At 41.8% G+C, this 23,620-nt stretch overlaps 2 protein-coding genes across 2 annotated transcripts in view; one reads left to right on the top strand and one right to left on the bottom strand.

Moving 5' to 3' along the window:
* NCEH1 (neutral cholesterol ester hydrolase 1) overlaps positions 1-23,620 on the top strand; it is an 86,111-nt gene that overhangs the window by 14,205 nt on the left and 48,286 nt on the right. The window lies entirely within an intron of this gene.
* On the bottom strand, positions 10,643-14,110 carry NAP1L5 (nucleosome assembly protein 1 like 5). Its single transcript, XM_023737947.1, has one exon. The coding sequence runs from the start codon at positions 14,027-14,029 to the stop codon at positions 13,538-13,540; it is 492 nt and encodes a 163-aa protein (XP_023593715.1). The 5' UTR covers positions 14,030-14,110; the 3' UTR covers positions 10,643-13,537.

Below are 23,620 nucleotides of genomic sequence, written 5' to 3'. Positions count from 1 at the left end.
TATTTAATCCAAATCTGATTTTTGGCAATGGTCTATACCCACTGCCATCAAGTTGATTCTGACTCATAACAACCTATAGGACAGAGTAGAACTTCCCCATAGGGTTTCTAAGGCTGTAAATCTTTACAGAAGCAAACTGCCACATCTTTCTCCTGTGTAGCAGCTGGTGGTTTTGAACCATGGACCTTTTGGTTAGCAGCCAAGTGCTTTAACCGCTGCACTACCAGTGTTTTTTTTTTTTTTTATTCCTTTATTTCACCCTTATTCTTTCCTATCTGCTACTGCTCTCAGGTTTGTGGAGCCCCGGTGGCATATTGGTCAAGAGCTCAGCTGCTAACCAAAAGGTCGTCCGTTTGAATCCACTAGCCACTCCTTGGAAAGCTTATGGGGCTACTTCTATTCTGTTCTATAGGATCGCTGAGTCAGAATCGACTTGATGGCAACTGGTTATGGCTTATACAGATGTAGATCGTCTTAACATGCACTGCTATTGTCTATGGCTACTGGAATCCTGCCCTTAGCACGCACTTCTTGTGTGACTAGGTCGTTAACCTAAGCCTTAGTTTTATTATATGTAAAGATGGGGATAATGACAGTGCCTCCGTCAAAGCTCGTTATGAGGATTAAATCAGATTGTATAAGTAAAAGTCTTAGCACAGTGCTTGGCATATAGCAAGAACTCAAAACCTCTCCCTATGGTTCAAGTTTTGGAGTCCATTGATTTAGTTTGCTGTTGCTCTAATTGGATGTATGAGTAATCATCATCATCATAGCTACCTCTCATTGTTCTAAGTGCTTTGCATGTATTACTTTACTTAATCTTCATAAGAACCCTGCAAGATAAATGCTATTATTATTACTCTTATATTATAAATGAAGAAATTGAAGCACAGATGGGTTAAGTAACTTGCTCAAGTCACATACCAAATAAGCTTTGGAGTCAGTATTCTTAAAGCTGGAGAAACTGTGCGTCTCTTAGATTATACTGTCTTATATCAAATATCTCTACCAGACTTTGCCAGGGTATCAATTCATTTTAAAATTTTATATGTCACCTGAAATGAGTTCCTTAGACTTTAGGTACCTAAGGTACAGTTAGTGCCATTACATTTTGTTATAAAAATTAAAGTGCTTGATTTGAATTCTGGTCCCAGTGGTGGACCATCTAGCCACAGTGTGAAGATAGTGAAGAGGTACTTGCCACCAGAGTTGAAAATTTTCTCAAAAAGAAAGGCTTTGGATTTGCTCAACTGATTGCCATTTATTAGACCTAGAAATCCGGTCTATCGAGTATGGAGAATCATTGAAAACAGATGTCTTCAGCTGACCACCATAATAGAAAAAATTTACTAGGGCCTCTATCATTTGTAAATTGAGCAATCTCTGTGTGCCAGCCACTAAGGATATAGCAATTTACACAGCTGATAGTGCCCAGCCCTCCTGGAGCTAAAATCCAGTGCTAAGGACAAGATACGAAGGGAAATACAGAGAAATCTGTTGGCATATCAGTGGTAACGGAAGGCTTGTAAATACACGAACTCTCCTAAGGAGATGGTGTTGAATGAGAAGAGAGTAGTTTTAGAGTTGGGGAGAGGAGGAGGAGGCAACAAAGGAGACTGAACAGTCAGGGAACAAAGGAAACTAGGAGAATGTATCTGGAAAGAAATCATAGGAAGAATGGCCCCCACAGCTGGTGGTCAACTGTGTTGAATTCTCCTGAGAGGTTGAGGGACATGAGGACTGAAACTGGCCCAGCAGCACTGCACCGTGGTGAACCTTCCAGTACTTTAGCCACAAAATATACTCCCAGGCTTTTACATTGCAGCATCTCAACCTGTAACCTGTTTGCTGGAATGATTTCAAGAATGTCTGCCAAAACTGATATTTTGACTTTAAAAAGGTTAATATTGAGCTATAATTTCTGACAAGAAATAGCAGGAGAAATACCTTATAGCTTGTGTTCGAGACATTTGATGACGGTTACTGATGGATATTACTGATGTACTAAATAGTAATATATACATACAGTAGTCTTTAAAGCAGCACTGGAGGTGCTCACTCGTCTATGCCAAGAAATTTGGAAGATAGCTACCTGGCCAACTGACTGGAAGAGTTCTGTATTTGTACCCATTCCAAAGAAAGGTGATCCAACAGAATGCAGAAATTATCGAACAATATCATTAATATGCAAGTAGAATTTTGCCGAAGATCATTCAAAAGCAGTTACAGCAGTATATTGACATGGAAGTGCCAGAAATTCAAACCAGATTCAGAAGAGGACACGGAACGAGGGATATCATTGCTGATATCAGATGGACCCTGGCTGAAAGCAGAGAATACCAGAAAGATGTTTACCTGTGTTTTATTGACTATGCAAAGGCATTCCACTGTGTGGATCGTAACAAATTATGGATAACATTGTGAACGATGGGAATTCTAGAACACTTAATTGTGCTCATATGGAACCTTTACACAGACCAAGAGGCAGTCGTTTGAACAGAACAAGGGGATACTGCGTGGTTCAAAATCAAGAAAGTTGTGCGTCAGGGATGTATCCTTTCACCATACTTATTCAACGTGTATGCTGAGCAAATAACCCAAGAGGCTGGACTGTATGAAGAAGAACACAGCATCAGTATTGGAGGGAGAGTCATTAACAACCTGTGTTATGCAGATGATTCAACCTTGCTTGCAGAAAGTGAAGAGTACCTGAAGTACTTAACTGATGAAGATCAAATACTACAGCCTTCAGTATGGATTATTCCTCAACGTAAAGAAAACAAAAATGCTCACAACTGGACCAATAAGCAATGTCATGATAAATAGAGAAAAGATTGAAGTTGTTAAGGATTTCATTTTACTTGGATGCACAATCAATGCCCACGGAAGCAGCAATCAAGAAATCAAACAATATATTGCATTGGGCAAATCTGCTGCAAAAGACCTCTTCAAAGTGTTGAAAAGCAAAGATGTCACTGTGAGGACTAAGGTGTGCCTGACCCCAGCCGTGGTATCTTCAGTCACCTCATATGCATGTGAAAGCTGAACAGTGAATAAGGATGACTGAAGAAGAATTGATGCCTTCGAATTATGGGTTGGTGAAGAATATTGAATATACCATGGACTGCCAAAAGAATGAGCAAATCTGTTTTGGAAGAAGTACAGCCAGAGTGCTCCTTGGAAGCGAGGATGGCAAGACTTTGTCTCATGTATTTTGGACATGTTGTCAGGAGGGACCATTCCCTGGAGAAGGACATCATGCTTGGTAAGGTAGATGGTCAGAGAAAAAAAGGAAGACCCTCAGTGAGATGGATTGACACAGTGGCTGCAACAATAGGCGCAAACATAGCAATGATTGTGAGGATGGTGCAGGATTGGGCAATGTTTCACTCTGTCGTACATAGGGTCTCTGTGATTCAGAACTGACTTGAAGGCACCTAACAACAACTTTAAATCAAGGGAAAAGAAAAATGAAGAAGACCTGTGTCTCCACTCTCCAAATAACTAAATAAATTTGTGTTGGTTGTTCATCTATGTGGGAACATACTTTAAAATCCGGACAATACAGGCTAAATAGTTTTTCCTGTCTACTTCAAAATGAGATTCACATCAGTTGACTATTAAGCTTGCTCAATTGTAGACTGACGGCTATTAATTCTGTGGTTATTAATGTAACATTTAAATATACGTACTATGCTTTTGTCAAGGACAGTGGGTCAGTATTTTACAAGACACACCATGGGTCATGTCTGGGTCTTAGTTAACAGCCACAGAAGCTGCTCCTGTCTAAACCCAATGATTTCTCGGTCTTATTTCCTCACACAACCAATTAAATTGCATTATTCTGGTGAAGATAATTTCTTAGGTGAAAAGAAAAATTGTTATTATTTATTCCTACTGAAGGACCCTGTTTGGAAGTACTTTTGAATTACTCTAAAAACATTAAAATGATTTTCCTGTTTCTGTAAAAGCATCTTTGGGGTAAACTATAGACCTTTACCTGCTTTAAAAGTTGGACTTTCAGTTGGGTGCTGCCAGTGATAAAACGTTTTTATGCCATTCCCCTCTCTCCTTTTTTTCCCTTTTCAGGCTTCAGAGAGTTGCAAGCAACCACAGGTAGCATTTTTAAGGTCTGTAAACCTGTGGTCCTTGAAGTTGTTGTAGTAGAGATTGATTTCTGTGGCTTTATGTGCACATGTGAGAGCCAGGTTTACTTCTGGGGTCTTTTCATAAACCTTGAAGTTATACTTAAGCATAGAGTGTTACACTCCGTTACAGCTCTTCTTGCTGTGCATGGAGGAAAACAAAGCGTTGTTCATTTTCTAAAGGGCTTGCGCATTTTCAGTAGACATTTATTGATCACCCAGAATATGCCAGACTCTGCAGAGACCTTGAGGTGCTCACAACTTGGTTTGGAAAAACCAAGAAGTAGACAATTCCAACAAAGCATGCTGAGTGCTGCAGTTAGTGATGCATAGTGGGTGCTATAGGAGCCCAGAGGAGGAAGCTCCTGTGTACCTGGGAACTCAGGCAAAGCATCTCAGAGGAAGTGCTGACTGAGCTGAGTCAGATAAGATGAGAAGCACACCACACAGACAGCAGAAGAAGAACATTCCAGGAAGAGAAAACAGCAGGTGCAAAAGTCTGAGGCAAGAGAGTATGACACACACAGGGAGCTACTTCTATGGAGTTTCTGAAAGATATAAAAGTTTGAAAGAGACCTTTACATAACTGAATCATGGGTGGACCTAGTCTTAGTACTGTACTTTTAAGAAACATTTCACTGATTTAATTGTGGTAACTTTAAGTCAACTAATAGTAGGATTTTGAAAGCATACAATCAGTATATGCTTTTTCAGGTTAAATAAGAAAATTTGGGGAAAAAAGTCACCTACTATCTTGGTTATGTAGTGCTGCTATAACAGAAATACCACAAGTGAATTGCTTTAACAAAGAGAAATTTATTCTGTCACGGTCTAGGCTAGAAGTTCGAATTCAGGGCATCAGCTCCAGGGGAAGTCTTTCTCTCTCTCTTGGCTCTGGAGGAAGGTCCTTGTCATCAATCTTCACCTGGTTGAGGAGCTTCTCAGTGCAAGGACTCTGGGTCCAAAGAACACGCTGTTTTCCTGGCTCTTGTTTCTTGGTGGTATAAGATCCCCATGTCTCTCTGCCCACTTCTCTCTTTTATATCTCAAAAGAGATGGGCTCAAGACACAATGCAATCTTGTAGACTGAGTCCTGCCTCGTTAACATAACTTCCACTAATCCCATCTCATCAACATCATAGAGATAGGATTTACAACATACAGGAAAATCACATTAGATGACAAAATTGTGGACAATCACACAATAGTGGGAATCATGGTCTAGCCAAGTTGATACACATATTTTTGGGGGACGTAATTCAATCCATGACACCTACAATCTTACCTTGGCACAAATACCATTTGCTTGTTGTTGTATTTGCTTTTAAGTCTCTCTTTTTGTGTATATGTTGTCTTATTTTTGTTAGATGCTATCATACTATGTATATACATACAGTTTTATGCACTACTATTTTTACTTAATGAACTACTTCTTAAAAATATTCTCTTTTACAAACCCTTAGAGTAGCGTTAAAATTTAATTCAAAATAATTTGTTTTTCTACTATTGTTTGAGTTTCGTAGCTTTTTGTCTTAAGCAAAAACTTCAATGCAGTCTTTCTTGTTGTGTCTCTACTGTATTGCTCCAGAACATCACTTTTTTTTTTGTTTAAACAAAAACTACAGTTGTTGATGGCTGTGGTGCTTTACTTGAGACAAAAGCTTCTTGCATGTACGTCCAAGGGGTTGAGTCTATGGTTAGAGAATGTGACCTCTTGCTTTAACCACTTAGTCTAGTCCCCCTCTCACTTGCATTTTCCTCTCTCATTCCACCCTGTTCTTTCCCTCCATAGAACATTCCGCTGTAGGTAATTGTCTGTTGAATTACTCCTAAATAGTTTACCTCCTTAAGCAATTCTGTCTCCCTTCCAGGCTGTAAACTCTGTGAGAGGAGGGGTCATGTCTGTAGTTCACCAGTTCCTGGCACAAAGGAAACATGCAAATATTTGCTGAGTGAATACATGGATGAATGGCCAGAAGTAACCCAACAGCTTCTGCAGTCTAGAGGGTATTGTTGTTAATATCCTGACAGGAAGTTGTCTCTGGACATGTCCTTTTCAATGAAGGCAGTATTGGTAGAATCAACCATCAAAATTCACTTGCATTTGCCTTGGATTCCTGCTTCCTCCATAGAGAGCCCAAGTAGGAAAATGTTTTGATATAAGCTGCCTGCTTCTTCAGAAGGTATGAACTTAGAAGCAACAATGAAAAGAAACATAAACAGCAATACATTCATTCACCAATTATATTGAGCATTCGCGAGGTACCAGGCAGTATGCTAGACCTAGGGGAACAAAAATGAAGGAGATAGATCTAGAATGTGATAAGGAACATAACAGCTTGCTTCAAAAGTAGAAGCTTGAACCAAGTGCTAGAGAGCACCAAGGCAGAAGTGACCATCCAGGAGTGAGTTGGACAGGGTGCCACAGAGGAGGGGACATTTGAGATGGATACTGAAGGATGCACTGGAATTTGGTCATGAGGTGAAGCAAGAAAAATGCCCAAAGACAGACTGAACCCATAGTTCAGCCTCTGTATCCTTGAGCAAAGTATATGCTGCATGAGGAAGACAGACAGTTGTGCAGGCAAGAGTATGTTTTCCTATTTTCCACATTTTCTATAGCGTGATTGTATATCTTTTACAATCTGCTTCCGTAAAGATTACAGCTTACAAAAACCTGTGGAGCAGTTCTACTCTGTCATACAGTTGCTATGAATCAGAATCAACTAGACAGCACACAAAAACAAAAATAACAACAATTTAGTGATGGAATTAGGCTTTAAAGCAGCTGTAACAGCTAGGGATTATAGAACTTAAAGAACACTCTCCACCCTCTGACATCCACCTGCTGTCCAAACGCACACTTTACCTTCACAGGGTGGTATGTAGGAATATGAATAGATAAAAGGTGTGTTTGGGTGGTAGATGCTTGTGTAGGCATATGAACAGGTAAAGGGTGTGTTTGGGCGGTGGGTGGATGTCAGAGGGTGGAGAGTGTTCTTTAAATTCTGTAATCCCTGGCATTTACAGCTGCTTTAAAGCATAATTCCTTCAGTAAATTGATACTATTGTTGTTGTCTGCTGTCTAGTTGATTCCTACTCATAGCGACTCTATATGACAGAGTAGAACTGCCCCGTAGGGTTTTGTAGGCTGTAATCTTTATGGGAGCAGATCATAAAAGATATATAATCATACTATAGAAAATTTGGAAAAGAGGCAAAACTCATCTAGAATATCACCTTTACACAATCATTTGCTTTTTTTGTGTGTGTGTGTTTCCTTCAGTCTCTCTTTTTTGTTGGATGCTATCATACTGTACATATGATTTTATGTACTTCTTATTTTATTTAGCATTATACCAGAAGGATTTACCACATTGTTACTCTACATTATTTCCATCTTTCTTTGTAATGGATGCATCAAAGAGCATATGCCCTTTTTAACCTATTTCCCTATTTTCAGACACTTGGCCTGTTTAGTCAGTTTCTTATTTTTATTGTGCTTTAGGTGAAAGTTTACAGCTCAAGTTAGTTTCTCGTACAAAAATTTATACATACATTGTTATGTGACCCTAGTTGCTCTCCTTGTAATGTGACAGCACACTCCTCCTTTCCACCCCGGATTTCCCGTGTCCATTCAACCAGCTCCTGACCCTCTCTGCCTTCTCATCTTGCCTCTGAACAGGAGCTGCCCATTTAGTCTCATGTATCCACTTGAGCTAAGAAGCACACTCTTCACCAGTATTATTTTATGTCCCGTAGTCCAGTCTAATCTTTGTCTGAAGAGTTGGCTTCAGGAATGGTTTTAGTTTTGGGCTAACAGAGAGTTCGGGGGCCATGTCTTACGGGGTCCCTCCAGTTTCAGTCAGACCATTATGTCTGGTCTTTTTACTAGAATTTGAGTTCTGCACCCCACTTTTCTCCTGCTCTGTCAGGGACTCTCTGTTGTGTTCCCTGTCAGGGGAACCATTGGTGGTAGCTGGGCACCATCTGGTTTTTCTGGCCTCAGGCTGATGAAGTCTCTAGTTTATGTGGCCCTTTCTGTCTCTTGGGCTAATGTTTTCCTTGTGTCTTTGGTGTTTTTTATTCTCCTTTACTGTAGGTGGGTTGGGACCAGCTGATGCATCTTAGGTGGCCGCTCACTAGCTTTTAAGACCCCAGACGCCACTCACCAAAGTGGAATGCAGAACATTTTCTTCATAAACTTTGTTATGCCAGTTGACCTAGATGTTCCCTAAAACCATGGTCCCCAGACCTCTGTCCCTGCTACTCTGTCCCTCGAAGTGTTTGGTTATATTCAGGAAACTCCTTAGTTTTTTGTTTAGTCCAGTTGTGCTGACTTCCCCTGTATTGTGTGTTGTCCTTCCCTTCACCTAGGATAATTCTTGTCTACTATCTAGTTAGTGAATACCCATCTCCCTCCCTCCCCACCCTCATAACCATCAAAGAATGTTCTCTTCTGTGTTTAAAGTTTTTCTTGAGTTCTTATAATAGTGGTCTCATACAATATTTGTCCTTTTGTGGCTGACTAATTTCCCTCAATATAATGCCTTCCAGATTCATCCATGTTATGAGATGTTTCGCAGATTCATCATTGTTCTTTATTGTTGCGTAGTATTCCATTGTGTGAGTATACCATAATTTGTTTATTGATTCATCCGTTGATGGGCACCTAGGTTGTTTCCATTTTTTGCGATTATGAACAAAGCTGCAATGAATATGGGTGTGCATAAGTCTATTCGTGTGACGGCTGTTATCTCTCTGGGATATATTCTTAGGAGTGGGATTGCTGGATCGTCTGGTACTTCTATTTCTAGCTTTTTAAGGAAGTGCAAATCGATTTCCAAAGTGGTCCATTTTACTTTCCCACTAGCAGTGTGTAAGTGTTCCAGTCTCTCTACAACCTCTCCAGCATTTATTATTTTGTGTTTTTTGGATTAATGCTAGCCTTGTTGGAGTGAGATGATCTCTCATTGTAGTTTTGATTTGCATTTCTCTAATGGCTGTTTAGTCACTTTTTATTGTAAATAGTGTACAGTGAAAATATTTGTTTGCATAATCTTTTTGTTTTAGAGGTTTTCCTCCAGAGAGTCCAAAAAAGTAGAACTACCAGATCTAAGGGTATAAATCTTTTTGCAGATCCTGTTACTTATAGTCAAGTTATTTTCCAATTTATATGGTTAACAGCAATTTGTCAGAATGCCAGTTTTGCTATACTTTTTCAAGCATCAACTATTGCAGTTGATTTTTTAAAAAACTTGTTAATTTAATGGTTTAATTGGGTACCTTGTTTAATTTAAATTTTTTTGAGAACATTTGACATTGATTAGAATTTTTGTTCATTCCTTCAGTGAGTTTTTATTGCTTACCTACTTTGTGCCAGGCATTATTCTGGGAAATAGCAATAAACAAGTGTAATTCCTGCTCTTGTGCTCTGTATTCTTACACTGAAACATTTTTTCGTTTAAAGAAAAATGCTTGAGAGGTTAACTATTTTTCCCTCAAATTCATACAGCTGGTAGGTGGCTAATGAGGGATTGTCCATTGCAGTCCCATGGCCTTTCCAATCTGCCACACTACACTGAGAAGGGAAATATAGAGGCTTCTTAGCAGAGTGCTTAGTCCTCCAACTGTGTTGCTCTAAACTTAATCTAATGATGATGCCATTGCTAGTACTCAGAGCATGTCTAAAACATGTCTTTAGAAACTTCATTCCAAGCCATTTCATGAGATACATGTGAACATCAGTCTCATTGCTTTATAGTCTGACCCAACTCTTTTACCTAAAGACGACGGGCCCCAGCTGAAAAGCCTCACCCTTGAATCTCCTCCATGACACTTAGTTCCGGGTTTGTTCCTTTAGTTCCCTGGAACCCCTAGAAAGATTCCTTGAATGGTTTTGCATGTTCATGTCCCAATATCTAGTAGATGTACTGTAAGTAAGGAAACCCAGCATAGCCCTATGTCCTGATTGGATGTGGGATTGAGCTGACATAATAAGATCAAGCATCTATCCTTTCCCCTCCCTCCACAGGCATACACTTAAGTAAACAATTGTAGTTGGTCCCAGGGCAAAGGTTGAGAATTGGGTGTGCTGAAGACCAGAAACAATCAGACCCAGCAGAGAAGAAACAATACTTAGAGACTATAGGCCTTGCCCTGGGACTCAGCTGGTTTGGAGGACTGGCCCTGGCACCAATGCTCAGCAGGCCAGTGAGAAATTCATTCAAATACTGAACTCAGTCTTGACTTGTGAAGCAAGGGGGCTGGACTAGGCAAGACCTTCCGAAACCAGTTTAAGGGAAGTTAATAGGTGTGAAAAGATTGACGATTAAGCAGAGTTAAATAAATGTCTCTTTTACTACTGGTACTTGTAAGGAGCCCTGGGGGTGCAACAGTTAAGCGCTCGGCTTCAGACTCACCCAGCGGCTCTGTGGGAGAAAGACCTGGTGATCTGTTTCCGTAAAGATTACAGCCTAGGAAACGCTATCAGGTAGTTCTGCTCTGTCACGTGGAGTTACTATGAGTCAGAATCAACTTGACAACAGCCAGCAACAACTTGTCAGTGTCCTTGAAAAGCTGATGTGCATTGTGAATCTCTGAGAGAAGAATTTAGTTATGCAGCATTTCCCAAGCTTAGTGTAATAAGAGTTACAGAACCCCTTGCTTTTTGTTCCAAAAATTATCATGTCGTCAAGCTGCTGCTCGACAGAACTGTTTGGGAAAGGCTGCTCTGTAGTTTTCCTTCCAGCTCCAGTATTTTAAGTATGCAGAAAGGCAACAAAAGCGAAGAAAGCCAGTGATGTCAAAGAGACCTCAGGGGTCAGATCACCAAACACCTCTCTCCAAAAAGATTGCAGAAACTGAGTGTTTAGAATGGTGCGGCCAAAACAGGGATCTCTATCTCTGGTTCTGGGAGTCAGATGGAAGAGAAAAGTGGAAGGGCAAAATTAAAACAACAAAAATAAGTATAAAGTTAGGTGATTTTGCTATGAAAGGGAAGAGAAAGAAAAGAGGGCTGCAGAAACTTTCTATGTGGGAACGTTTTTCAGTGAAAAAAAACCTGGAATTAGGAATCCGCAAACTGGGTACTTTGGAGCTTGTTATGACACTGTGCCTCAGTTTCTTGGATTTTCAAAGGAGGGAGTCAATATACATAGACATGCCTTTTGTGTTTCAAAATTGTATGATTTCATTTGCATCCAGTTTAAGTTAATAAGGATTGAGCCCTTAGGAATGGGATTTGGTGAGGAAAGATGTATGAGAAAAGGAGGGCTGAGACCTAGATTAGAGAGAAGGAGGTCAAGACAGATCACTCAGTAGGTATCTGAGAACCAGCTCAGCAAGGAGCGTTCTTTAATGGCACTGTTAAACATTGTGAACTCCATCTAGTGGGCCTTCTCTGCAGAACTGCACCTAGACTGAATGATATTTGTTCAGTTGACTTCTGTCAATGTGGCTGAATTTCCCAACTAATCCTATCAGGCATCTGAAGTAGAATGAGTTATCATTAACTCTTCTGAGGAGTTGATTTAGTTGATTAACTTTCTCGGAAATTTGTGTTCTTTTCTGTTAATACAGTTCCTGGATAACTACAGTTTAGTAGGGCCGTCTCCAAATTTGTGTGTGTGTGTGCGCAGTCTTCTGCCATTTTCTAGATTTTTCTTCTTAGCTATTTGCTAAAATAAAATTGTGTTAATTCTTAATTATGAGATATAGTGATGCATGTTTCGATAGTTTTAGATATATGGGAAGCACCAGCTTATTTATTTTTCAGACATTAAGTATGTACTTGTAAGTGTAATTATGGACATTCACTCATTCTACAAGTACTTATTAAATACATACTATACGCCAGGTACTATGCTGAGTGCTAGGGAAGAAGCAGTGAACGAATACATCGTTATCATCCTCATGACTTGTGTGGATAGGCACGTAGCTTCAAACAAGAAACTGTTGCCTATGCAAACATTCATTTCCTTGTTGGTTATTTGATTCTATTCACTTTAAGTTATGAAAGAATGATAAAGTGACAATGTTAGTGAAGATTTACCAGACAGAAAATATGCTTAGTCACCTTATTTACCCAATACACAGTATGAGAAGAGGAAAATGTTTGAAAAGACTAAGTTTTATTAACACCACAGTGGTAAACCACCTTATGTTTATGTCTCTTTATAGATCACTGGGTCACACACAATTCAAAACTCACAAATAAGCTGAATCTTTACATTAAATGTGTTCTTCCTGAAAATCCTTAACTGTATGCCAGGCTATCTTCAAGCAGTAAAATTTGATTATGCACCATCTTATATTTAATATGTCACATTTACATAGCAAAATAATGAAGTCACAGCTAATACAAGCTACTTCTGAGCTGGGGGTGGGGGCACACACTTGGACTAGTTCTTCAAGTGTATATTTTTTCCAAATATATTCGTTTCAGTGAAGAATTCTGGTAATTTTCACAGCTACATTCTAAGAGCTACATGGCAAAAAGACTTCACAGGGATCAAACTACGTAACACTGGATAGACATGCTTTAGAGAATTTGCTGTATTCTACATCTCTTCAAGAAAATGAATTCTTCAGAATAGGTAAAATTATTTACTACTTAAGCATTTTAACTCTTTCGTAAATAGACAGTACCAAGAAAACACATAAGCGTGAGATTGTAAGTAATGAATAGATGTTCTGAAGATATTATACAGGTTATACGCCCTCCTTCACTGAACCAGGTTGTTTCCCTAAATTCAGATATTCAAGAACATTCTTCAGAACTGGAAGTGGCAGTTTTTCTGGCCTCATCAACAGTAATGTCATGATCTCCATCACCAGCTTCCTCCATCCCAACACTCTCCTCGGACGTGGAAAGCGGATCTCTGGGTTACAAAAGCAAAGTCTGAAATAAAGATAACATTTTTCTTGGGCTCTACTTTTTCTGCACTAGGAACTTTCAAGAGGACTAAAGGAATTGAACAATTTAGCATTGAGAATGCCTTCAGTCTTGGCTCCGGTGTTCCATTTATAGTGTGATAGTTTCATGAATGGGTTTCAAAGTGACATTCTGTATTTGACATCTACTTGACACTAGAAGTCTCAATTTCCAATTTTCACAGAAGAAATCAAGAAAAAATACAGGTTTAACTCCTCTTCTTCAACATCTTTTGATACATTTATTGTGTTCAAAATGAAAATCAAATCTGAAACTTATGGGCTGGCCAGGATCTGATTGCTTGATTGAATATATTTTAGGAAGGTAAGAATTGGTTCACATTGTATTTTAATCAAAAACCTGAGCCTTTTTAAAGTCCTCCAATGTTCAAAATTGCTTGGGGTTTCTTTTTTTTCCTCCCTTCGTCTTCTTTCTCCTCTTCAATTTCTGCCTCCTCTTATTTCTCGGCGTCATCAGACACCTCAGAGTGAGGATCCTCATCGTTCGACTCCTCCTCATCTTCCTCCTCTACCTCCTCCTCTTCCTCCACCTCCTCATCTTCCTCCTCCTCGTCCTCCTCGGCCTCTAAGGTCCATGCACATCCCTCCATTTCGCCGGTGAGCTCACGGATCTTGGCAAGTAAGGGCTTATAGATGTCATTATACTTTTTTTCCAGAGCCTGAAATTCCTTATCAAATTTGGCTTCTATCTTATCGCATCGCTTCTGAAGCTTTTTGAGGGCAAGGACTCGGCATTTCACCGAGCTGGGCAGGCTCTCGATAAAGTCATTTCTAGGCTTTGCTGCATTCTCTGCGGGGGGCTGGGGCGCCTCTGCCATCTGACCGGCCGCGCTGTCGGAGTCTCCACCCTGCGCACCGGTTTCCGCCATTACCTCCTCCGCAGCTGCGGGGCTCGGCTCCGCAGATCCCTTGTTTTCAGAGTCTGCCATGTTAGAGGAGAAGCAAAGCACTCGCGGATGCGGCAGCGGCGACGTCGGCCTCGGCGGGGAGGAGCCGCGCGCTGGCGGACGGAGGGGAGGTGGCGAGGGGCGGCCGGGCGGTGGGCCTGTGACGCGAGCCCTCCGCTAAAGGAGGCTGCGGAGCGGTCCCGAGGCCCGGAAGTAGACGCCTCCCCCTCCACCCTGCGATTTCGGGAGAGTCTTACGCCCCCTTCCCATGCGTTCATCTTTGCGCACCAGCTGCGCGTTGGCTTCGGTGCTTGGATACCCAGATGACTCAGACCGGGCTTCTGCCCTCAAAGAGCTCATGGGGCAGTTGGACACGAACAAAACCTCACAGTTAGGTAGGAAAGGTGCAGAAACGGAGATAGGTTCAAGACACATATTGGCACAGGAGGCATAGTAAGAGATCAGTTCTGTGCGCTGGAGGTGGCAGTGGGGGCCTCACAGAGGAGTTCTTGCAAGGGGTCATTAAGGGACAGTAACAGTGGTCGTTCAAACGCTCTACTGCAGTTGGTCATTGCATGCCCTGCTATTAGCAGCATTCCTTCCGAGACTATTCACCCATTAGCGTTACGCAGAAAATCAGTAATAAAACCTGCCCAGTGAAAGACTTTTTCACTGAAAGACAATTTCACTTTGAATCGACCAGGCCAATGTTTCTGAAACTCTTAACGTGCAAAAGCATCAGCTGGAGAGATTTCTAGGTCCCATACCCAGAGATTCTATCTAATTCAGCAGGTAGAGTTGGGCACAAGAATTTGTATTTCAGATGCTGCCAGTCTGTGGCGACCACCCTTTAACTAGCCCTGGACTGGACATCTTGTTTGCTTGTGTAAAAAAAACCTGTTGCCGTCGAGTTGATTTTGACTCATAGTGACTCTGTAGGACATAGTAGGACTGCCCTATAGGGTTTTCAAGGAGCGGCTGGTGGATTTGAACTGCTGGCCTTTTGATTAGCAACTGTAGCTCTAACCACTGCGCAACCAGCGCTCCTTTGTATAGTGGTGATAACAGAGATGAGATCAAAGAACTAGTTTTCAGCAAACTCCTCTTAAAACAGGTGAGTTTTAAAAATAATTTACTAGCCTGTTGGTGAACCATACTCCTTTGTCCCTTCAGTTGGGATCTGCCTCTTTTAATGGAACCAGCCTTTTATTTCCCTAGGTTTTGGGGGGTGGGGGGGATAGAAGCTCTGTATAAATATGCCAGTAAGCAAATTCAAAGTCATTAAATTAAGACTATTTAATGCACTGAAATACAGTGCCAACCCTATTTCTCTCAGGGCCACAAAACAGTAGTACATCTCTACTTTCTAAACATTGAGGCATTGGTGGCTCAGTGGTAGAGTTCTTGCTTTTGGTGCCAGAGACCCAGATTTGATTTCTGGCCAATTCACCTCATGCACAGCCACCACCTTTCTGGCAGTGGAGGCTTGTGTGTTGCTATGATGCTGAGCAGGTTTTAGCAGAGCTTCCAGACTAAGGTGAACTAGGACGAAAGGCCTGGCAATCTACTTCTGAAAATCAGCCAGTGAAAACCCTCTGGATCACAATGGTCTGATTCCCAACCCCTCATGGGAAGGAGGAAACATTTCATCGGGTAGTGCATGAGGTCCCCATAAGTCAAGGGCCGACTCGACAGCAGTTAATAACTTTCTAAACAAGCCATGCGCTCCTGTAACTTTGTTTGTTCCGCTGTGTAGAATGTCCTTCTTCCCCATCTTCTGGCAAATTTTTATTTGTTTTTAAAGACCCAGCTCAAATATCATCAATGTTATGAACACTTCGCAAGCTTAGCTCCTCTAAATAGAAATTGTTACTTCTTTCTACGGTAACTGTAGTACTTACCACACTACATATTGCATTTCAGTGTCTGTATCTGCATTATACATTGTCACCTTCTTAAGTATAGTCATGGATTGAATTATGTCCCCCCAAAAATGTGTGTAGCAATTTGGCTGGTCCATGATTCCCAGTATTGTGTGGTAGTCCTCCATTTTATGATTGTCATTTTATGTTAAAGAGGATTAGGGTGGGATTGTATAACACCCTTACTAAGGTCACATCCCTGATTCAACGTAAAGGGAGTTTCCCTAGTGTGTGGCCTGCATACACAGAGATGAAAGGGAAGCAAGCAGAGAATTGGGGACCTCATACCACCAAGAAAGCAGTGCCAGGAGCAGAGCGCGTTCTTTGGACCTGAGGTTCCTGCGCCTGAGATGCTCCCAGAACAAGGGAAGACTGATGCATCACAAGGACCTTCCTCCAGAGCCGACAGAGAGAGAAAGCCTTCTCCTGGAGCTGACGCCCTGAATTTGGACTTGTAACCTACTAGACTGTGAGCGAATAAATTTCTCTTTGTTGAAGCTGTCTGCTTGTGGTACTTCTGTTATAGCAGCACTAGATGACTAAGACAGTGTGGAGTCCAGTTTTGTATTTCCCCTTGTCTCTGTACCAGTTATGGTGTCTGGTACACAATAAACACGCAATGTTTGCTGAATGAGTAGATGAAAAATAAATATAGACCCCTTTCCTTGTAATAGGAGAGCCCTGGTGGCAGGTTGGCAGTTCAAACCTACCTGCCACTCTGTAGGAGAAAGATGTGGCAATCTACTTCTGGAAAGATTTACAGCCTTGGAAACCCTATGGGACAGCTCTACTCTGTCTATAGAGTCACTATGAGTCAGAATTGACCCGGGTCAATGGGTTTAGGGTCTATGTGAGGAGCTCTTGTGGCACAGACAGTTAAGTGCTGGGCTGCTAACCGAAAGACTGGCAGTATGACTCCACCCAGCGGCTCCAAGGGAGAAAGACCTGGTGATCTGCTTCTGTAAAAATTATAGCCAAGAAAACCCTATGGGGCAGTTCCCGTCTGTCACATGGGGTCGCAATGAGTTGGAATCAACTTGACTGCACCCAACAATAGGACCTATGTAAAACCTCCATTGTTAGTGAATCCAGGTTTTGTCACAACAGCCAATGGCTTCCTTCTTGAGCCCTGGGACTGACAGGTCATCCTGATTCCTGATGCTTCAGGCCAGGGAGTGACTGAGCTGCTTTAACTAGACTGATGCTAATTTTCTCAGGCACTGCTTGTGCAGGAAAACCGATCCTGTTAACCAGCTGAGCAGATCTGCCTGCAGAGAGAAGAAAATGCTGCCGGTGGTAGAAACAGTGCTCGACTACTAGCTGAAATGTTGGTGGTTCGAACCCACCCAAAGGTGTCTTGGAAGACAGGCCTGGCGATCTACTTCAGAAAGGTCACAGCCTTGAAAACCCTATGGAGCAGTTCTGTTCTGCACACGTGAGGTCGCCATGAGTTGGAATCCACTTGACTGCAGCAAACAACAGCAGGGTAGGGTTTCATGACCTACTTGCCTTCCCCACCCTGATGTTAAACCTTTTTCTCTAAGTGCAGCCAAACGTGTATGATGGGACAGGCTTCAGCTTTCAATAATGACTTGGTTAGTGATAGTCTTCTGAGCTCTGAGTAATAACTTTCAGAGTTGATGGGGCAGAGCGAGTTGGACTTCCGGCTCTGTCACATGGAGTTTTACCATCCTGGGCAAGGCATTTAACGTCACTGATTCTCAAAAGGGTGTAAAATGGGTACAATACCTGCAGGTCCTTGTGAAATTCAAACAAGTGAAAGTTCAAATGGTCATGAACTAAAGTACTATAAAAAGTGTACGTAATTTATTATAGGAGCCCTGGTGGCACAGTGGTTAAGTGTTTGGCTGCTAACAAAAGGTTGGCAGTTCAAATCCACCAGCTGCTCCTTGGAAACCCTACGGGGCAGTTCCCCTCTGTCCTGTAGGGTCGTATGAGTCTGAATCAACTTGATGGCAATGGCTTTTAATTTATTATAACTTGTTATGTATTTTATATACTACACATTTATTTATTATAATCACCATCGGGATGTGCACAAAAGGATACTTCATTTATTATAATCATCATCTGAATCTGGTCCTTCAGACATCTTTGTTGTTATTAGCTGCTATTGAGTTGCCCCTGAATCATGACAACTCCATGTACAATGGGATTGGACTGTTGTAATCTATAGTGTTTTCATTGGCTGATTTTTGCAAGTAGATCACCAGGCCTTTCTTCCTAGTCTGCCAGTCTGCAAGCCTCCACTGACAGACACTAGTGGCTGTGCATGAGGTGTATTGGCCGGGAATTAAACCCAGTCTCCTGCATGAAAGGCAAGCATTTGTTTATAAAAATTATTCACCTTATGTCTTTTGGCTCTATATGCCATTTAAGAAACCATTATTTAAAGCTCATGTCCAGTTTGCTGCATCCTGTGCTTTACATAATGTGGGAGATTAATCCAACTTCTGGAGTATTCATTCTGTGTAACAAACTTGTGAAGTCAGGCAGAGAGCGTGAGTGAGCCAGCCCTGAGTTGCTATATAGCAGAAGGGAGTTTGGGAGGTTTTGTTTCACAGTTTAATTGTTTCGTGCTGCCTTTAGTCAGCTGCTATTTGGAACACTCCAGTGGAAATAAACACCGCTTGTGCTGGCAGTCAAGAGAGGCTGTTAGCTGCTTGGGTAGCCTCATGTAGGACATCTGTTTATGACAGAACTGGAAAATTGTGATGGCCAAGACTCAGATCTTGTCCAAAGGAGCTCACAATCTAATGATTGATAATATAGGTGACTGAGATGTGGGTACAAAATAACTCAATTTTTTAAAAAAAATCTCACTTCAACTGTTACCCGCATGTGTCTAGAAGGCAAAGGAGAGGAAGACAGGAACAGGACAGAGAAAGATGTTACTAGGGAAGGCTCAAGAGATACATGTGCTGGTGAGGAAGACGTGGAGGAAAGGGGAATGGCTCCTCAGTCCAGAGTGGTCAAGACTAGAGTTGTTCCGCCATAGCTGCTGACCCCAGGTGAGTCACATGTCCTTTCTGGGTGTCAGTTTTCCCTTGTGTAAAAACAGTAGGCTAAATGTTCATTCCGGATGCAAAAGCCTCAGTTTTATGATGTAGTTTTGAGAATAAATTTACTCATGAGTGGCAGGAGAGGGTGGTGGCTGAAGCTGTGGAGCCAGGATGCTTGGGTTCAAATCTAGGCCCTCATTTACTGCCTGTGTGACTTTGGGCCACTCACTGGACCGCTCTTGGTTTGCTGAAAACAGTGACAGGCAGAGAGCATGTATCAGTATGTGTGAGCTATTATTCCCCTTGACATATGCTGACAGAAAGTAGGAGACTTTTAGAGCTAAGCCAGATACCTTGGCAATATAGAAACTACTTTTTTTCTGTGTGATAGTAAAACAAAAATAATTTTAAAAAAAGTTTAGGAACCGGAAAGAGGCAAGCTTATCATTTTTTGTCCTCCCTCAAATTAAATCGCCGCCCTAGAGGTTTGCCAGGAGTGAGAGAACAAACTGAAGGGTTTAGGGTGAACGAGTTAGTGTTGGATTCCACTGTAAGCTCTTTCCTTTCTTTTTCCATCTGGGCTACCCTGTTATCACGTAATAGTAAGGTTCTCCTCAGGTTTGCTTTGTAGCTTGTAATGAAATCCTTGTATACTTAACAAATTCATAATTCTGTAACAGAGCGATTTTATCAGAGAATGGCCTACTGTTACGTGATTGTATCTGTCCACAGATTGGCTTAATACTTCCCTCCAGTGCTTTGCTGCATGGAGAAGAGAGTGCAACTGTGCCCCACGTGGAACGCTTTGGGCCCGTGCATTCTCAGAGTGTGGGACAAAAGATTTATTCCACAAAAGCTATACTGAGTAAAAGAAACAAGGGAGGAAGAACAGGGATAGGAAGGGCCCTAGCCTGAGGGGGTCTACCAGAAGCCTGGAGCCTGATGAACTGCTTCTGCAAATTCGGGGCCTTGGGAAAGAGGGGCCGACAGTGGCTATCGAGGATCTGGAGGCAGTGGTGATTCGGTCGTAGAATTGTCACAGCCTGTGAGGGAGACCCGATAACCTCCAGCGCAGCCACCACCTGTCTGTCAGTGGCGCCTTGCATGTTGCTATGATGCTGAACAGGTCTCAGTGGAGCTTCCAGACTCAGACTGACTAAGAAGAAAGGCCTGGTGATCTGCTTCTGAAAATCAGCCGATGAAAACCCTGTGGATCACAGCTGTCCGATACGCAACCCATCGTGACTGCCAAATTGACTTACCCTCTCCACATTCACCGTATGGCCAAAATCCTCCTAGAAATGGTACTCAGACAGCCCTGGCCTTTGCTCAGAGCTGGGTGGGATTAAAGATCCAGCCCTCAGCAACTGAAAGAATGTTTTTATCCTTCTAATCTGAGCAACAAAAGGAAGAGGACTTTGATGCCTTGCATGTTCTCTTCCCATCCTTATTGCGGGGATGGGGAGGGTGATGTTGAACAACGGACAAGCAAAGTGTGGGTGGTAAGTAGAGGAACAGTTGAAAAGCAAAGTGTGGGTAATGGGTAGAGGACTGAACACCTATGGAATACCTGCCCCACGACCAGAAACCTGTGCGTGCTTTTCCAGACCCTTCTCTTCATCTTCCTAGGCTTCTGAGCATTAAAATTCACTACACCGCAGCTGATACTGTCTCCAGGGAGCCTCTTTTGACCATTTACCGGTTGCCTTCAAGTGGACTGTCATTCATAGCAACCCCATGTGTGTCAGAGTAGAACTGTGCTCTGTAGGGCTTCCAGTGGCTGATTTTTGAAAGTAGATCACCAGGCCTTTCTTCCAAGGGGCAGATTAACCAGTAAGCACAGTATGCATCAGCTTACAGTAAGCAAGGTACACACTAGCTTAATTGTGTTTACTTACGAGTCTGTAGTGCACAATTTCACATGGATTTCACCACATCTTGACAAGGCGCCTCTGGGTAGACTCCAACCTTCAATCTTTTAGATAGCATCCAAGCGTATTAACCATTGGTAGCAATGTGTTTGTGTGGTTTTTTGCTTGTTTGTTTGTTTTGTATGTCAGATATGGAACCCTGGAGGCGCAGTGCTTAAAAGCACTTGGCTACTAACCGAAAAGAAAGGTCAGCAGTTCGAACCTACCAGCTACTCCACAGGAGAAATCTGTGGCAGTCTGCTTCTGTAAAGATTTATAGCCTTGGAAACCCTGTGGGGTTGCTATGAGTCAGAATCGACTGGATGACACTGGGTTTGATTTATTTGCCAGATATTTTAATTAAGTTCTCACAATAACTCAGTGGAAGGAGGTGAGATTTGTTATTAACATACCAAAAGAAAACTAGCGGGCCTGAATGATGTAATAATATTGGGCAAACCACAAAGTTGGCAGAAGGCAGAGCTAGGATCACATCTGTCTGTCTGACTCGATTACGTGCACAGCTTCACAGGCAGGTTCCCTCCCTTGATGGGGAATCCATTCATTCTCGTGTCCAGTCATTCAGTGGTGAAGCCCTGGCCCACTGGGTAAATCGTGTAACATTTGGACAAATGTGGCATTAGCTCTATTCGACCTCCACGAATTCTCTGATAAGGAGGCTGAGATTTGGGTTGCCTTCTCTGTCCCTGTTTCTTCTCCTTATCAGATGAGGATCAACCCATGAAACAACTTGTCCCTCCACTCTCTGAGCAGTTGTCACAACTACCCTGCCTCCCACATTTGTAGGACAATTATGCCTTTTTTCTTGGCTGGACGTTCAAACTTGCTTCTAAGTCTCTTTTCTCAGGCAATTCCAGTAGCTTCTTGGCCAAGCCTTTATACCTCCACTCCCCAATCTCTGAAACGAGCTTATAAACCTAATTTTCCTCTCCAAGTCATCCATAATTTCTTGACTTTTTTTTTTTTTAAATTGTACTTTAGATAAAGGTTTATAGAACAAACTAGCTTCTCATTAACTAGTTAGTACATTATTGTTTTATGACATTGGTTAACAACCCCACGACATGTCAACACTCTCCCTTCTTGACCTTGAGTTCCCTATTACCAGCTTTCCTGTCGCCTCCTGCCTTCTAGTCTTTGCCCCTGGGCTGGTGTGCACCTTTAGTCTCGTTTTGTCCTGTCAAACCTTTGGCTAAAAGATGAACCTCTGGAGTGACTTCATTACTGAGCTAAAAGGATGCCCGGGGGCCATACTCTTGGGGTTTCTCCAGTCTCTGTCAGGCCAGTAAGTCTGGTCTCTTTTTGAGTTAGAATTTTGTTCTATGTTTTTCTTCACCTCTGTCTGGGACCCTCAGTTGTGATTCCTGTCAGAGCAGTCAGTGGTGGTAGCCAGGCATCATCTAGTTGTACTGGACTCAGTGTGGTGGAGGCCGTGGTAGTTGTGGTCTATTAGTCCTCTGGACTAATGTTTCCCTTGTGTCTTTAGTTTTCTTCATTTTCCCTTGCTCCTGAAGGGGTGAGACCAGTGGAGTATCTTAGATGGCTGCTCACAGGCTTTTAAGACCCCAGACATTACTCAGCAAAGTAAAATGTAGAACATTTTCCTAATAAACTATGTTATGCCAATTGAGCCAGATGTTCCCCCAAGGCCACAGTCCTCACAGCCCTCAGCCCAGTAATTCAGTCCCTCAGGGAGTTTGGATTTGTCCATGGAGCTTGCATGACCTTACCCCGAAGAAGTTGTGCTGGCTTCCCCAGTATTCTGTACTGTCCTACTCTTCACCAAAGTTACCACTTATCTATTGTCTATTTAGTGTGTTTCCATCTCCACCCCTTCCTTCACTTGGACCATCAAAGATTGTTTCTTTTTGTGTGTAAACCTTTTCATGAGTTTTTACAGTAGTGGTCTCATACAATATTTGTCTTTTTGTGATTGACTTTTATTTCACTCAGTATAATGCCTTCCAGATTCATCCATGTTGTGAGATGTTTTGCAGAGTCATCATTATTTATCTTTTCATAGTATTCCATTGTGTGTATATACCATAATTTGTTTATCCATTCATCTGTTGATGGGCACTTAGGTTGTTTCCATGTTTTTGCTATTGTGAATAATGCTGCAATGAACACGGATGTACACATGTCTATTCATGTGACAGCTCTTATTTCTCTAGGATATATTCCCAGGAGTAGGATTGCTGGATAGTAAGGTATTTCTATTTCTAGCTTTTCAAGGAAGCATCATATCATTTTCCAAAATCATTGTACCAGTTTGCATTCTCACCAGCAGTGCATAAGAATACCAATCTCCCTGCAGCCTCTCCAACATTTGTTATTTTCTGTGTTTTTTTTTTGCTTAATGTAATGTCGTGGTGAAATGGTGTCTCATTGTAGTTTTGATTTATATTTCTCTATTGGCTAGTGATTGGGAGCATTTCTTCATGTGTCTGTTAGCTGCCTGAATGTCTTCTTTGGTGAAGTGTCTGTTCATATCCTTTGCCTATTTTTTAATTGGATTATTTGTCTTTTTGTGGTAGACGTGTTGGATTTTCCTGTAGATTTTAGAGATTAGACCGTTGTTGGATTTGTAATGCCCCCCAAATTTTTCCCAGTCTGTAGTTTCTCTTTTTACTCTTTTAGTGAAGTCTTTCGATGAGTATAAGTGTTTAATTTTTAAAAGATCCCAGTTTCTAGCTTATCTTCTGGAGTTTGTATGTTGTTAGTTATGGTTTGTATCCTGTTAATGTCATGTATTAG

The sequence above is a fragment of the Trichechus manatus genome, unplaced genomic scaffold (genome assembly GCF_000243295.1).
Source record: "Trichechus manatus latirostris isolate Lorelei unplaced genomic scaffold, TriManLat1.0 scaffold00110, whole genome shotgun sequence".
Classification (NCBI taxonomy): Eukaryota; Metazoa; Chordata; class Mammalia; order Sirenia; family Trichechidae; genus Trichechus; species Trichechus manatus.
This window is presented reverse-complemented; position numbering and strand designations above follow the sequence as displayed.

Bases quoted from the DNA above. Each gene is read 5' to 3' on its own strand.
- NAP1L5 (XM_023737947.1), bottom strand. From the start codon at position 14,029: ATGGCAGACTCTGAAAACAAGGGATCTGCGGAGCCGAGCCCCGCAGCT.